Below are 15,153 nucleotides of genomic sequence, written 5' to 3' on the forward strand. Positions count from 1 at the left end.
CTGCGCTCAGTTGCGATAAGTAATGATAATGCACGCTTGCACCGCCAGCACTTAAACCGAACAAGGTCACTTTCTTCGAATCGCCACCGAACCATTCGATGTTCTGCGATACCCAACGAAGCGCCATATTTTGATCCTTCAGACCCATATTGCCAGGAACTACCTCATCTTCCGTGCTGAGGAAACCTGATATATATTTTTTAATTGTTAAAAAAAAGTTAAAAACATAAAATGATCAAAACAAGTTTGTACATTTTTTTTTTAAATTAGCTAGATTAAATTTTATCTATATTTATCTGTGTAAACACTTGGCTAAATGAACTTTAACATTAGAAATATTATTTTGAACGTACTATTAATAGTATACGTTACTAATCTTATTTAAGATATATAGTGCAAATACCCATTGGTCCCAATCGATAATTAATTGTGACAAGTATAACATCGTGGTCCATTAAATATTTAGCGCTGTACAACATGCCGCTACCAAATTGGAACGCCCCGCCATGGATCCAAAATATTACCGGCATTGGGGTTTTATTTGCACCTGCTTCTCGTATTGGCACATAAACGTTTAAATATAAACAATCTTCGGCACCAATAACCTTCTCTGGAGTTGGCACCTGATCATATTGAATACATTCAGAACTGAATTTTGTAGCCGATAATTCACCAGTCCATGCCGGTATTGGCCGAGGAGGCTGCGTAGGAAAAATAAGAAAAATCTCAAATTCTAAAACTTTAAACTAAAATTTTAAAAAGTAAAATTTAGAAAAATTGTATTTCTATGTAACAGAAAATTGCTATGAAATATCTTTGATCTAAAGCTTTGAAAAACTATTGGCATCTATTGTTCAAATCTACTTTCGTTTTATTACATAAGAAGTGTCAGTTCAAGAAATATAGCTTTAAGGATATTTACATTATTAATAATTAATTCGACTATATACCTTAAATCGTAATTTCCCAATAGGTGGCAACGCGTAAGGGATCCCTTGGTATGCCTCGTACTTCCTACCATTTTCCGAGAACTTGTAATAGCCTTTCAGTCCTCCCAAAGGCGTTTTGACTCTTGGAGCAGTCCCATCTATATTTGCGTGAACGGCAAAGCTCAAGCAAAGTAGGACGACTAGTTTCAGCAACATGATTGTGACGAATGCCGGTTATTCTTTGATCATGCTTCTATTAAACTATCCTTTTTTCGAGGCTAATTATTTATCATATCAACAGACATGTTTTGCGTATGCACATACTAATAATAACCTTACTTATAAAAGAATATTTATCTCAAGTTTGATAACATGTAATGCTCATGCGTGTTATCTTAAAATTTATATTACTTGTATATTTTAACTTGACTATATTTAACATCTATATTTCAAAGAAAATTGATTAGTGACAGAAATACAATAATTCATGATCTAACAGGGTGGACATTTCTCTTTGTATTTTTGTCTATTGCATGAATAAAAAATGTGAAAATAAAAGTTTGGTTTTTAAATCTCAAGGTCAATACGTGTCTTATATTAAAATATTTCTAATATATTTTGAATAAAAAGTGAAATTTCACCCAGATTGCAATGTATAACTTTTCCATATATTCTTTTGTAAGGTTATTATTAGTATGTGCGTAATTGTTCATTTTCTTATCAAGTGATAAGATCAATTATCTCATACACAGTTTTATCTCATGCACTGTCTGTTTTCGAGCAGTTTTCATACAGAGTATTCTAGATTTTTCATCGATAACCATCAATGACAGAGATCATTTTAATGTGAGAATCCTAATACCGAATGCAGAAACTATAATAGAATTTTTTAAATGAAGCTTTAAAATTAACTAGTCAAGTAGTCCAAAATTCGCGTGTTCAAGTATGGTACTTCGCATACGGTAGTGAGTATATGTATATGCAGAATTATACCAGTTTCAAATTTTGAGCAGAGATGTCTATAGCGATTTAAATTTACTTTCAGTATCGAAAATACATCCAGGAATTAAAATTAGTTGCCAAGAATTGATGCACGTCTGCAAAATTTTTTTTCATAAGATGGAATGTAATAGTAAGTGCTATATGTTTATAACTGTTTAAAAATAACATTTGATTTATGCCTCATTTTGATACACTGCATTATCGTTATAACAATCTTGTTTAAGTAACGGATAATATAAAACAGATGATCAAACTAAGATGGTTAAAATAAATATAAGAGATAAGGAAAGAAAGAATGGAATATGCATTTATAAGAGAAAGTATATTTTCAATTAATTAGAAATCTTTACTTGCGCAGTTCTTTCAATATAATCACATCATGTTTATGTTAATACAACATTGTATTATTCTTTCGCGCGGAGAAACATATCACGCAATTCTAAATCAATAATATATATAGTCATCGATCACAATAATGTGCGAATAATCCGTTTTGACTGAACATCAACATCGTGTATTCTCGAGTTAATTTGAATCAGTCTAGCTTTCTTTACACAAGGATATTTTCTTCTTTGTAGTATGCCGCGCATATCACAATATTGCATATATCCGCTCTAATTATGATAACAAACCAGTAGCGAAGTTTATCGCAGTTCCTTTTAACAATGATTCATCGTAAAAACGCACGCATGAAAAAAGGCTTCAATGACTCACCTATCATTTTATTAGATCATAAATTTTATTTTTCATGAACGTACAGAAGCGGTTCAATCGATCATATAGCTTATCAACGAATTCAATAATAGCACACGCAAAAATTAATATAGTATCACCACATTATGCTACGACCTACGTAGAGGAAAAAAAAAAAGAAAAAGAATGTCATGCGAACTCCAGATTCACGCGAGGTAAGCGGTAGCCGAAGTGCGACATATACGTACGTTATTTTTATATACTCTTATAAATAACGTGATTATTCGCGTGCTTCTGACATAAATGATAACGATGGGGCACGAGCTATCGTGCCGATCTTACATTGGGTGAGAACCTACGACTAAATGCATGCTTGATAGTAAAAAAAAAAAGTATATTTTTTTATTCCGGTCGTCTTAGATAGGAGGTAAGTCCAGTGAGATGAGATCCAACTTGACGACGCCGGGCCGCGAGGTTAGGAACGTAATCTGAAATGAAAATTACGAATTAGTGCGGAGAAGAACGTCGTCTCTCGAATGTTTTCTGAAAAGCAGGCATTGCCGCGAAAGGTGAAATACTGTGCGTAAGGCCTTGAGCATAATGGAAAGAATATCAGGAACAGAAATAAACACAAGAATTTCAACTTGTCCCGAGAAACCGTGTACCGTGGAACACACGCGATTTCTCTGATGTTAAAAATTTCTTATATTTATTTCTGTTTTCAATATTTCTCTTCCATTGTGTTCACGGCCTTACGCAATCGAAAAAAAGATAAACAGCGAAAAGATAAACGGCGCCGCGTGAGTCACCGCGCTTATTAAGATAAGTATGCCGGCGTCGATAGCGAAATAAGTCACGGCGCAGTACGCGCCTGCTTTTCGCGAACAAGCACCAAAAAAAAAGCGAGACGCTGATGCGATTCGCGGATTTAGGAGTTGAACGATTGAACATAACAAGAACACGGACGCAACGAGCGCGACCGTGTTTGTTTTGATTTTTCCATTGTTAACCTTTCCGAGTACACGTAAGTATATGTAACTAGTGACATGTAAAAATTGATAAGGTATGTATCTTTTCTACTGTCGAATGTTAAACGTAATTTCTGTGAAATAACGAATTTTAATTTATCGGAATTAGATTTATTAAGTAGTAGAGAACGAAAATCACTTGTATTAAGAAATTTCTGTATCGTTCTGAAGGCCGCTGCACGCGATTAATCGAATCGAGATATACTTGCATGTGCGTTAGATAGTCGCGCAACTTCAAGATACTCAGCTAACGCTAACTTTCTTTATACATCGTTCGCGTGGCAGCCTGAGCAGCCATGGTAATTGCGGTATAATCGGGTATAGGGAGCAGCATGCGTCTCCTTCTGTGCACCATGGTAGCAGCCTTCGGCACGAGTAGATAAACGAGTCTTGCGTAAAATCTCGTGAAAGGTAAAACGTAATTGCCTCATACTTGCTCGAGAATAAAAGCGGTCGAGTACAAGTACGCACTCGAATAATAAGTCACGGGGGGGGCGCGAGAGGATCTCACCTCTACGCCTTGCTCTTATTGCTCGTCGTGGTCTGGCTCGTCCCGCTCGTCTGCCGTTTGTTGTGCTCGGTGTTCATCAGCTTGGTGAGAATCTTTCGGGAATGGCCGCTCGGATCGAAGTGATTCGTATGCGCGACCGCCTCGCGTTTGCTCCTCTGCTTGCCACCGTGGGCGGTAAATATGTGCTTGTCGTAGTCGTAGTTGAAGTGCTCGTACTCGTCAACGTGCGCCTCGGACATAGTTTACGGAGATTCAGGTTCTCTCTCGGGGTAACGCTTGTGGAAGGACAGTCGCGGCGCGACGACGCAGTTTGCGCGAAGATAGTAAATGCTCGTGTGGTACGCTGGCTCGACCGGGAAGATCGATTCGATACTGGTCGCGCGGCGTTCGCCGACCCGGATTTATATACGACGCGCGGCGCGGCGCGGCCCGCTCATGCGTGCCCATGCGCATTTCGAGCTCGAAGCCCCGAGACGATTCAACAGGGTTTCCTCGCCGGTTTCTTCGCCGGCGATGGTCTTTGCAACATTCTCTGAACGTTCTCTGACGACGTCTCGATGCGAATCTAATATGTAATATTTTTTCTTTTGTCAATTCCGCGCGAAAGGAAAGGAAATGTCTTTATTTCGCGTAATCTTGCGCAACGGCGTAGTATCTGCGCGTGCAGATGGTAAATATAACCTTCGCGGTGTCGATACCGCGCAAAGCGCCGATAACGCGTATCGAGAAGTTTCATTTCGACCTGGCTTTTTCGTAAAATTATGCAACTCCTTCCTGTGAACTCGAGTTATCAGTATCAGCCGCGAAGAGAGAAATAAACATATCGGTCAGATAAACAAAGTTGGCGCAATTACATACATGATACAACAATATTACGTATTGAACGCTCGTAAAAATATATAAATAATTTTTATATATTGCAGATTTTTATTTCTTATACGAGCGGAGTGTTGAACGTCGTTTCAAGGACAAAAGCCATTAAGTAGAAACTGCGTGGCAATATTGTGACGGCACAGTGGACACACATATATTGTTGGGCAGCGTGGCGCAGCTGGTCTTGTGTTATTGAAACATATATTACGAATCTACGTAAGTACTAAAGATATAATTTTTCAAAAACTAAGGATTACATGACTCCGATTAATTCTATATTAATTTAATCGTTGACAAACTCAAGTAATAATCTATTAACCATTTTATTTAACAAAGATCATTAATGATTTATTTTTCTATGTACAAGAAAGAAAATAAAAGATAACAAATTATGGATTTAGAAATATTGTATATATTCATATAATTTTAAGCAGCTCTATCATAATGTTTATATTGGGACGTATAATATTGAAATAATCAATTAAAACTCGAAGTTGAATAAAACCTTTTTATTCAACTGCTCAAAACATCTATAATCGATTATCTATCAATTATTTCTCGTATTCCATTAGATTGGCGTATCAGTATGAACCAAATAACTTCTATATATAGATAACGTTATCTGTACGTATCAAATGCAAACCGCAAATCTACAGATAAAATAATGTAACGCACGAAAAGTCATCGAACGACAAAACATATTGTTGTTTGGAAACGCGGTAGAGATATATAATTTAAAGTTATTCCAATACTCCCTACGATGATGGTTCGGTTCTCTTCGTACACGAGATCTTCGCTCCCGTTTCATTCAGTAATCACTACTCACATGGCTAATCTATACGTTCGAAGCGACCTAGAAAATTCCAACACGTAAGCTCACCCGACGCCCAAGTGCATTGCCTTCTACGAGCGTTCTATAGAGCGTGTATTTCCAGCGCTGTTGCAGAGCCGCGCACAACATTGTGTGATGCTTTTAGCGGAATGCGTTTGATCTCCGAAGGTAGCTCTTTTATTCAGGACGATATATTATGTCTTATCTCGTCAAGTACGTGAGGAAACGTTGAGAGGAATCGCGCAGTTATGCCGTTGCTTGTGGCGTTAAATTGAAAAAAAATTTGTGAGAGTGAGAAGGATAGAAAGAAACGAAATGAAAGAAATAGAAATAGATGTATAGCTGCATGGATATTTAAAGAATCAACGAAAAGGAATCGCCGATAGGAAAAGCGCGTGTCAGGTATCGTTATTCTAATCGTTTGCAAATAAGACGTCACCGCCTCGCGGAGGTGAACAAGACGCTCGTAATGAGGACGTAAACAACTCGACAAGTATTTTGTTGTTACATTCACCGGGGGATATGCATATCACCGCGCGCGGCCGCGTTGCCGCGCGGAGGAAAGCCGATATCACGCATTCACACACGCGCAATCAATCGAGCTTGTTTCTACGTCGTACGATGTCAACGCGAGGCAGAACTATCGAAGCGTTGAAAGACGCGTCACGCCACCGATGAAATTTCCAGATCAAATAATTTCGTATTCTTCAATCCCCTTGTTCGCGCGATCACAATGACGAGCTTTGTAACTTTGTTTTACATACTAATTTTATTTAGTAAGAATCTGCGAGGTGTTTCTTCTCTCCCTCGACGTTAGCGAGTTGACAATATGTCGAATCATAAAAAAAAAGGTCGCGATGAGGGTAATGTTAAAACTGATAAATGATATTTCTCTGATATCGTATTCCAGCACTTGCCATTTACGAGAAAATAATTCGACACATTTGCCGAGTTCGTAATTCGCCGCGGCGTATTTTTCGCAGCGCACGGAATACATAATATTTATTCAGGCAGGTATCATCGATATTAATTAACGATACAAACAGATGTTTTATATTCGAATATTTATTTTCGATTCTTTATCCGACGTTCCCGCGACGTTCCTCAGGTGTTAATAGTTAAATGTCGCGCTTGCGAGTCCGGCATATACTTGTTTACACTCGAAACATCAGTTCCTCTTTCTTTCGTGACGCAGTTTTATTTTTCAAGGTCAGACATTGATACGGATTATCTCGGACTAGGCGCGAAATACGTGCTCGCTTTCGTGTACCCCTCTCACGATGAGGCGACGTTTAATTATAGCTTGTAGAATGCGCTATCTCCGCTAAGTCAGCAGATGACAAAGTCCGATCAACGCGGCTCCTTCTTTCTCACTTTCGAAGTTTTATAAAAAAAGAAATGCCGTGCGAAAAAAATCGTCAATCGAATTCCAAGGACGGCGAAGACCAGACGAAAGGAAATGAGCCGCGCGCGGATGCGTAGTACCGTTAATCGATTTGATCTTGATGGTTTGCATTAAGTCAGCCCCCGGTCTGTTCTCCAACTGGCGACTAGCCGAGAATCCTCCTGGACGGCTTCGGGAACAGGTTTCGCCGTGGCTGTAGAAGGGGAATGGCTATTGCAATACCTTATATTTGTATGGCGCTCCCAAAGCGCCGCCTTGGCGTTGTAGAAAGCTCCATGACCCCCAAGCAAGACGACTAGAGGAAGAAGAGACGTGCAGTGACGTACCAAGGATACGAAAAATAATTTCCTCCTAGCTAAAGTGCTATTGGCATTCTGTCAAGATTGATGTATTATCAAAATTCGTTTTTATTGATTAAGAAGGCTGTTTAAAAAAATTACAATAGAAAATTTTATTGAAGAATTTCGCAGAGACTAGGATGTGCGAGGATGAAAATTGAAGTGGAACATCAGGTACATTATACGGAGTAGTTTAAAGCAGGAAATAAATAAATCGCAGCAATGCGTCATCAAGGCTTCGCGTCTATAAAAAGCGCAGCAAGGCTAGTGGTTTTCGATAAGCGTCACGTCCACGGAGCGAAGTACAGTTACGCTGAGAATTCGAATCGTATACGAATATGTAAATTATTTGCACGAGTAAAAAAAGTTTTCGATACCTACATTGTTGTTGCCCGTTTTGTATATGTAAATATCACGAGAGAATTCAAGGGAAGATAATAAATCCAAGGTAATATAGATCTGTCGGAAGGAAGAATGAGACGCAGGGACATGCGATCAGAAAGTGTAAAAGTGTTGTATTGAACGATAATACTGGCATATCGATCTTTCAAACGTAAACATCTCGGTAACGATAACAAGATTCGCGTACATCGGTATAATAAACACGAGGTGCTGTTTGAACAAAGCCCATTATCTTTCGCAGAATTTTTGTGCTGCAAGGTGACGGCTGGCTCATCGACGAGGTGGTTCACGTGCGCAAATCAATCGATTCCGTACACGTCGCCGCCTTTGCGATAATCGGCGTTCGCGAAAATCGTGGAATTTTCATACAGTACGACGCAGGCTACGCTGCCGCGAACCCTGTAACGCTCCGTGACGTGTCCCAAACGTTTCAGACCGTCGATGACTTGCTTAGGGATCCCGTACTCGTAAGACACCTTCGGCGGGAATAGCTGGTGATGTATCCTCGCCGAGTCCACCGCCTCCTTGACCGTCTGTCCCATCCAAAGTATTTTCGCCGTCACCTAAAAGCGTAGAGGCGTACATCTGTGAGAATCGTCTGTTGATTTATTGATCTCGGTAAACGCTAAATAGAAATCCAGCCAAATTAAATATTTGTTACTTACTTGCGACACCGCCGTCGTAATTCTTGTACCACCGGCGGCACCCATGATCATCTTTACGTCACCGTGCCGATCGACCAGAACGGATGGCACCATAGACGACAACGGCTGCTTTTTAGGCGCGATATAATTGTTGGGGCTTGGCGGCATACCGAAGTAATTGAATTGCGACGGAATGCCGAAGTCGTCCATGCCGTTATTCAACACAATGCCGGTTCTTCTGCTGACTATTCCACTTCCGAAACTGCAAAATCATCAGACGGAAAGCATATACCAAGGATATTTTCAAACAATTCGCAAACGATGCAATTTCAGGTAGAGATCGGCTTACTAATAGTTGATGGTGCTGGTGGCTGATACCGCATCGCCATTCTGTGCCAGCACCGATACGTGCGCGGTACCGTGGTCTTCGACATTAGCGTAGACAGGAGAGCCGTAATGCCGAGGATCCTGCCACGTTTTCGTGTCGTCTATTTTCTCACGTATCGCGCGCGCGAAGCTCTTCGACGTCAGGTTTCTGGTTATCTTCGCAGAGAAAGGATTATTTTCAAAAGATTAAAATAGTGCAATTATTATTGATTGGAACAAATTCAATAAGATTCAAAAGGAAGAGACATCGTTCGGCATCGTTTTACCTCGGTCATATCGACGAAAGCTCCGTCGCCCAGCTTCGTCCTTAACGCAAACGCGTACTTGAACGTCTCTATCATTCTATGATACGTGAGGATTGTCGCGTTAAAGTCGGCTATGCTGGCCGGCGTGAAACCGTAATCGTCGAAAACATTGAGAATAAACGTGAGAAGAGCTCCGCTACCGGGCAGTCCTGTAGTCAAGAGTTCTATCCCGCCCGAAAGATTCGTCTGTATCGGTTGATCCCACGAAACTCTGCGCAAAAATAGAAAGAAGGGCATATATGTATATTTAAGAACGAGTTCTTTTCGTGACGCGCCGGACAATTATCCGATTACCTGTACTCGTTGAGATCCTTCATCGTTATGATTCCTCCTTGCTCTTGCAAATCATCGACGAGAAGTCGTCCAATCGTACCGTTGTAAAATTCAGTCACATTTCTCTCGGCAATAATCCGCAGTGTTTCGCAAAGTGCGTGGGGCTTAATCACGGATCCTGGTTTACGGAACTCGTTAGTCACAGGATCGACAAATAGTTCTCTAAAAGATTAATGACGATACTTCGTGTACACCGCGCCGTAAATATTTCATCATTTATTATTATGCGCGGAGTTTGTATATATACTTGACAAGCTCATACCTCAAAGTTGGATCGTTATAAATGCTTTTCTTATTATACGTAAGGCCGTCGTACTGCACTAATGTCAAGACATAGCCCTTTTCGCAGAGCTCGATGCTCGGCTTGAACAAATCCGCCCATGGCAATCTACCAAACTGTTGATGAGCTTCCCAGTAACCGGCGAGTTCACCGGGCACGGCGACTGACAGTGCGCCTGCCAATTAAAATCCGTCGGCATTAAATACTTTTTCGTACAAAAAAAAAACGATTGAGAGACGCTTGTATATCAAAGAGTCAAGATTTACCGAACGAAGATGCATTTGCGGGTTTGCCATCGTACATCGTAGAATTCGCTGCCAAAGGTGCGCGGTCCCTTGCGTTGAGAACGAAGGCTTGGCGCGTGGATCTTTGATAAATTGTCATCATAAGTCCGCCACCGAGGCCCAGGCTTTGCATATTCACAAGACCGTTGCATATTAGCGCGGCCAGCGCAGCATCCACCGCCGATCCGTTCCGTTCCAGGATCGACCTGAAAAGGCGAATAAAGCGTATATATCGACTCTCGTATATCGATTATTCTTATACGAATTAAACAATTCACGTCTGTATACGTACTTGCCGATAACAGAGCATGGTGCTCCGTCCGCGCAAACGGCACCGCGTTTGAAAGTTCTCAACTTACTCCATGACGGAGGCTGGAAGCTCTCTGGATCAGGCGGCGCCAGAAAGTCATCGTGTCGCGAGTCCGACGTGCTGCTACGTGCGTACGCACTCAGACTGATGACTACAGCGATTATCAGTGCGGCTACAACGGCGCCGATTATAATCACATGTTGCACGCGAAATCGTGATCTGAAAAGGAGGCAACAGCCATGATTCATGATTTTTAACAATTTTGCCGCAATTTATTCAATTTATCAAATGTTAAGAAAGGTTTTTTTCTCTACTGTCGAATCGGTTTTATCGTTGCCCATTTCTCGCATCGCTTTCTTTTATTATATATGCTGTGCTTATTCAGCTGTCGTTGCAGAAACCATAATTTTGATTCTTCGACAAGTGTTAATAACTAAGTACGTGAATAATTTAATTAAACTATTAAATATTAATTGATTTATATGAATATTGATTGACAGAAATGCAACACTGATGGTACGCATTTGATTATCTTGCATGATTTATAAGCAACATTAGGTTTTAAACAGCATACGTAATTTGTTATTACACATATCAATATTTTAGATTTATATTAATTTATTCTCTTATTGTTTTGTTCTTATATTATACATTATACATTGCTAAAGCACAGCGTTAATTGCTTACAACTTTGAAACTGTTATTGATATTTTTATATTAAGATTTTTAGTATCAATTTTCACGGGCAATTAATATATGATATGTTTGATTTAAGTAAACACATTTAATTATTTTTTTAAGTAATTAAATAGAGTTCTAAAAAATTGTTCTAATAAAAGTTATTTTAAAGAAATCTATATAATAATTAAAAATTTCATTTTTTATAAATTATTTGTTAAATATATACATGTATGTTGGCTGCAAATATAATTTAATATTTTAATCATTTGAATTTGAACATTAATATACGCTTATAGTGATAATTTAAACGCGTTTAAAAACATTAATCATTTTTTTGACTATAAATATTCAAAGCATGACAGTCTTATTATGCATTAAGATCAAAGATTTATGAATTTCGCGCGTGATATCATGCGCGCGCAGCCTTGATAAATGAGTATATAAATTCTAAAAGCTCTAAGGATTGCCGTCTGTTAGTTAACGAGTGTAACTGGAAGCGGACTGATACTTGAAACACTTTACTCTTTGTTCCACAGCAGTAACAACCATTTAACTGTCTACCAAACGAGCGAATGTCGCGTGAATTCGTGTCTGGTACGTTTGAAAATTTTTTTCTTGGAATTGCAATTAGGTGGGATTGATCTTAAAATTCGTCGACAGGGCAAATGTGTGTTTAGAATCTTAATTGAGGCTATGTTGAAGATTGAGGCTAGTATTGTGAAAGTAATAGAGACAAACAATGAAAGTATCGTTATATAATAGTCATATCAAATAGTCGATAAAATAGTTTGCTGCATTTTATTTAAATAATTTCTGAAATTCTTAGAAATCATTAACAGTAATGGTAATAAAATCATTAAAATTTATAAAAATTTTGAAAAAATTTAAAAAAATTTAAGAAATGTTTTATTAAATTTTTTTAATTTTTATGAATTTTAATGATTCCATAATCATTATTTTTAATGATATATAAAAACTGTATCGTTAATTCTAAGCTTGTGTTATTATATGCGAGCTTAGAAATGAAGGCATTAAATTGGATCACACAGATTATTCTGCGATCCAATTTCTTATTCTATCCAGATAAAATTTTATCTACTGTTCGTATTTATTATTCTCATTCGTTATTTTTTTGTTGTATTTTTTACAGAATGTTTATTTTTTAAATGTGTTTTATTTCTGTTATCAATGGAAAGATTTTTTTTTTGCAATAATGATAAATACATCACAATTTAATAGATTATCTGATGCGATAAAAATGTAGGATTTTAATCTATATTGCAACATAATTTACAAAACAATTTTTATATTTTTACTTATTGATAGTAAAACGTACTTGTATTAAACATAATATCAAAAATATTATTATGCAGATTACCATTATCGCTATTTATTGACGCTATTCTTACAATATCAATTAAAACGATAAATTATTATCAAGAATTGCTGAATCATTGTTATTTTCAAGCTGAATCATTGTTATGTTCGAGATTTTAAAGCTGAGATTACTTATACGCAAAATTACGTAAAACTTTTAACCTTTGATAAAAAAATATAGGATTTCAGATTCGAAAGATTAAATTATAATTTTTATTCATTATTAGTTTTTATTTCTGTACGTAAGAGTTGAAAAAATACGTACAGTTAAAAATACTGAAACTTTAATAAATACATATATTATTATAAATATTTATTAAGTATTTTCTGCTACTTTTTATGTAGTTATATTTTTTGAACCATGATCAAGCGAGTTTATAGAGCAAACATGAATAAATTATTTGTCTCAATAAATATAAATAGCTTCGTTATTGTTGAAAGCGTTGTATGCTATTGTTAGCTTGAAGTAAATTATTTATTTGTATTTATTTTCGTTTACGTGATTTGAGTCCAGTTTTAGATAACAATTAAAATTAATATTATATCCAATACGATATTTTGAAAAAGTAATAAAAAATTTTCTTATATAAAAGACTACTGCCAGCTGTGTCGATCTTTAATGTATCACTAATGATCAAAATTGCTTTATAATGCCTGGAATAAAAATTTTTTGTTGTGTAAATACATGCATTGTGCTTCAACAGTTTAAAGCAGCTCAAATTTTTTGTTGTGTAATAAGCACATATAAGATCAAACGTAATGCGGCTACGTAAAAACACGGCGTGACACAGATCAGTTTCTTATACCGTGGACGCTGTTGATCTAAGAACTGTGGATAACGAACGGAAATTACTTTCACTTTTCTAATTGAAGTTGAATTACTTTTCCAGGTGAAATTGAAATGTAATACCTGAGCTAGGTAGGGAAACTCTTCTCAACTGGCAAGCAAAATGAAAAGAGATTATGTCGTGGGAGAACGAGCTCGGTGCTCGCGATATAGCTGACGTATGATATCACTCACTTGTCTATTTTTAATCTCTCGAGTACTCGTTTCGATCTATCATGCGAGGAATGCGTGCCGAGGAGCCAGGCGGTCCCGACATCCTCCAAGTCGAGGAACTGGCTCCTCTCGTAGCCGGTGCACCGGCGTGCATCGTCGGCGCTGGTGTACACGGAACTCGTGCTGGACGAGGGCGAGGAAGCTCTCATGGTTTTTCTCTGCGAAAAGCTCCATTTATTAGTACAATAAATGGAGTCGCGCCCGTACTAATTCAACATCGATCCACTCACTCGGAAGACATGCCGTCCGTTTTTCACCATCTACGACCGTACTTCTTTGTGTACCTCTCGACCAGCGTGTGTCGAGAAATTCCACGCCATGTCGGCGTTATTGGCTACATCCTGCGCGATTTGGTGCACCGCTTCAACTATAAGGATAACGTTGAGTTCAGTTCTTGACACGAGTTGAAAAACGCATGCGTAAATATATTTTTCTAGGGGAAGGAAGAATTATCGAATATCATACGAATATTGCACCGATATCGAGATAATTGCACACTGCAAAGCTTACACTTAAATGTCGGAAAAACATTCCTGTTACGTGTTTCTAACACGCATTTTAAGCGGAGCACAACTACGAAATGCAGCAGTAGATGTATCAGCTGAGCAAAAGCAAGATCGATGCGAGCCTGCGCAACAACCGCATCAACGCAAGACAGGTCTGTAGCTACAAAATGAACCAACGAAAGGTCTTGAGTGCGGGGGGTCTCAAGTTTCGAACGATTAGATCGATTTTCACGTCGAAGGTACAAATATCTGTGTGATTTGAAAATCTTTGATGAGGCATGCAACACGTCGTACCTCCGTTCCTCCTGCGATTCGAATGTACATGTTAAAGTGCTTTTCTCTCTCATCTTTCCCAATGAAGTATTTGAAACTTCGATGGAGAACGCGAATACTCTACACGCTTAACACTCGACCGCACTTTTCGCTCAGTCGCGTGCGAATGCGTTTTCCAGCGAATTTCCACCGGCACTTAAGTTTAATTGAATTAACGAGCTATCTCTTGTACTCCCGCACTGAAATTTTTTGATGAGTCTGCCAAGCGCGAAAAGATTCGGGGATGATGCTAGGCCGCACGAAAAACCGATGGACGTGATTTATTCATGAAAAATAAATGAAAGTCCGAATTGGAGATCGCTCGTTATACGAGATGACTGCACGCACACGTACTCTATCGGTGAACGCACATCACGATATGGTAACGTAACGTAGAATAACCCTGTAAGAAGACGTGTAGAAACATGTTTTGGAAACAGGATCGTAAAGTCACGTCCATCCTTACCTGAATTTTAAACGACCAGTCGAGACATCGGAGTCGAGATTCCAAGGCTGGTTTGCACTGGTCTTCCACTGTTACGTATACTGTCGCACATTATTACATGCGCGTACAAAAAACAGTCAATTGAAAAGAAAATAATTGTTTATCTTTTTGCAATGATGAAGCAGTTTGTATGAGATTTCGCAAAATTACACAGAA

The 15,153-nt window shown here is 38.4% G+C and overlaps 4 protein-coding genes across 9 annotated transcripts in view; 1 reads left to right on the forward strand and 3 right to left on the reverse strand.

The window, feature by feature from the left end:
- The window catches only part of LOC105450012 (venom carboxylesterase-6-like), a 2,760-nt gene extending 1,526 nt beyond the window's left edge, over positions 1–1,234 (reverse strand). The window contains exons 1-3 of the mRNA XM_011689561.1: positions 951–1,234; positions 404–701; positions 1–186 (exon numbers count right to left, since the gene is read on the reverse strand). The exon at positions 1–186 is cut by the window's left edge and continues 9 nt beyond it. Coding sequence (XP_011687863.1) covers positions 1–186; positions 404–701; positions 951–1,145 — 679 coding nt within the window. The 5' untranslated portion in view covers positions 1,146–1,234. The remainder of the gene's footprint in view (positions 187–403; positions 702–950) is intronic.
- Positions 1,235–2,234: 1,000 nt separating this feature from the next.
- On the reverse strand, positions 2,235–4,544 carry LOC105450018 (nuclear protein 1). The gene is made up of 2 exons (XM_011689583.1): positions 4,164–4,544; positions 2,235–3,112 (listed from the first exon to the last, which is right to left on the reverse strand). Exon 1 carries the CDS (start codon positions 4,400–4,402, stop codon positions 4,166–4,168), a length of 237 nt encoding a protein of 78 aa, XP_011687885.1. The 5' UTR covers positions 4,403–4,544; the 3' UTR covers positions 2,235–3,112; positions 4,164–4,165.
- LOC105450016 (phytanoyl-CoA dioxygenase, peroxisomal-like) overlaps positions 3,125–15,153 on the forward strand; it is a 40,912-nt gene continuing 28,883 nt past the window's right edge. The window contains exons 1-2 of one of the 4 annotated variants that reach the window (XM_011689577.1): positions 3,125–4,063; positions 5,087–5,252. The gene's annotated coding sequence lies outside the window, so the exon portion shown is untranslated. Of the gene's footprint in view, positions 4,064–4,647; positions 4,736–5,086; positions 5,253–11,676; positions 11,832–15,153 lie in introns of those variants that run through there. The other 3 variants (XM_011689579.1, XM_011689578.1, XM_011689576.1) reach the window with 3 other exon arrangements.
- Positions 7,663–15,065, reverse strand: LOC105450017 (gamma-glutamyltranspeptidase 1-like). 3 transcript variants are annotated; one of them, XM_011689582.1, is made up of 11 exons: positions 14,475–15,065; positions 13,905–14,340; positions 13,636–13,832; positions 10,539–10,775; positions 10,229–10,452; positions 9,945–10,137; positions 9,644–9,844; positions 9,311–9,560; positions 9,007–9,200; positions 8,679–8,919; positions 7,663–8,576 (listed from the first exon to the last, which is right to left on the reverse strand). In XM_011689582.1, the coding sequence occupies exons 2-11, from the start codon at positions 13,932–13,934 to the stop codon at positions 8,313–8,315; spliced, it is 2,031 nt and encodes a 676-aa protein (XP_011687884.1). In that variant the 5' UTR covers positions 13,935–14,340; positions 14,475–15,065; the 3' UTR covers positions 7,663–8,312. The 3 variants fall into 3 exon arrangements, with proteins under 3 accessions (XP_011687884.1, XP_011687883.1, XP_011687882.1); XM_011689581.1 differs by having other exon boundaries at positions 13,905–14,041; positions 14,185–15,065; XM_011689580.1 differs by having other exon boundaries at positions 13,905–15,065.

This window comes from Wasmannia auropunctata, unplaced genomic scaffold (genome assembly GCF_000956235.1).
Source record: "Wasmannia auropunctata unplaced genomic scaffold, wasmannia.A_1.0 LD336069.1, whole genome shotgun sequence".
Lineage (NCBI taxonomy): Eukaryota > Metazoa > Arthropoda > Insecta > Hymenoptera > Formicidae > Wasmannia > Wasmannia auropunctata.

Excerpts from the sequence above, each read along its gene's own strand:
- LOC105450017 (XM_011689582.1), bottom strand. The coding sequence starts at position 13,934 with ATGGTGAAAAACGGACGGCATGTCTTCCGA. Across the intron at positions 13,833-13,904 it reads ACGGACGGCATGTCTTCCGA|AGAAAAACCATGAGAGCTTC; the intron begins GTGAGTGGATCG and ends AGCTTTTCGCAG. Across the intron at positions 10,453-10,538 it reads CCATGCTCTGTTATCGGCAA|GTCGATCCTGGAACGGAACG; the intron begins GTACGTATACAG and ends TCGCCTTTTCAG.
- LOC105450018 (XM_011689583.1), bottom strand. The coding sequence starts at position 4,402 with ATGTCCGAGGCGCACGTTGACGAGTACGAGCACTTCAACTACGACTAC.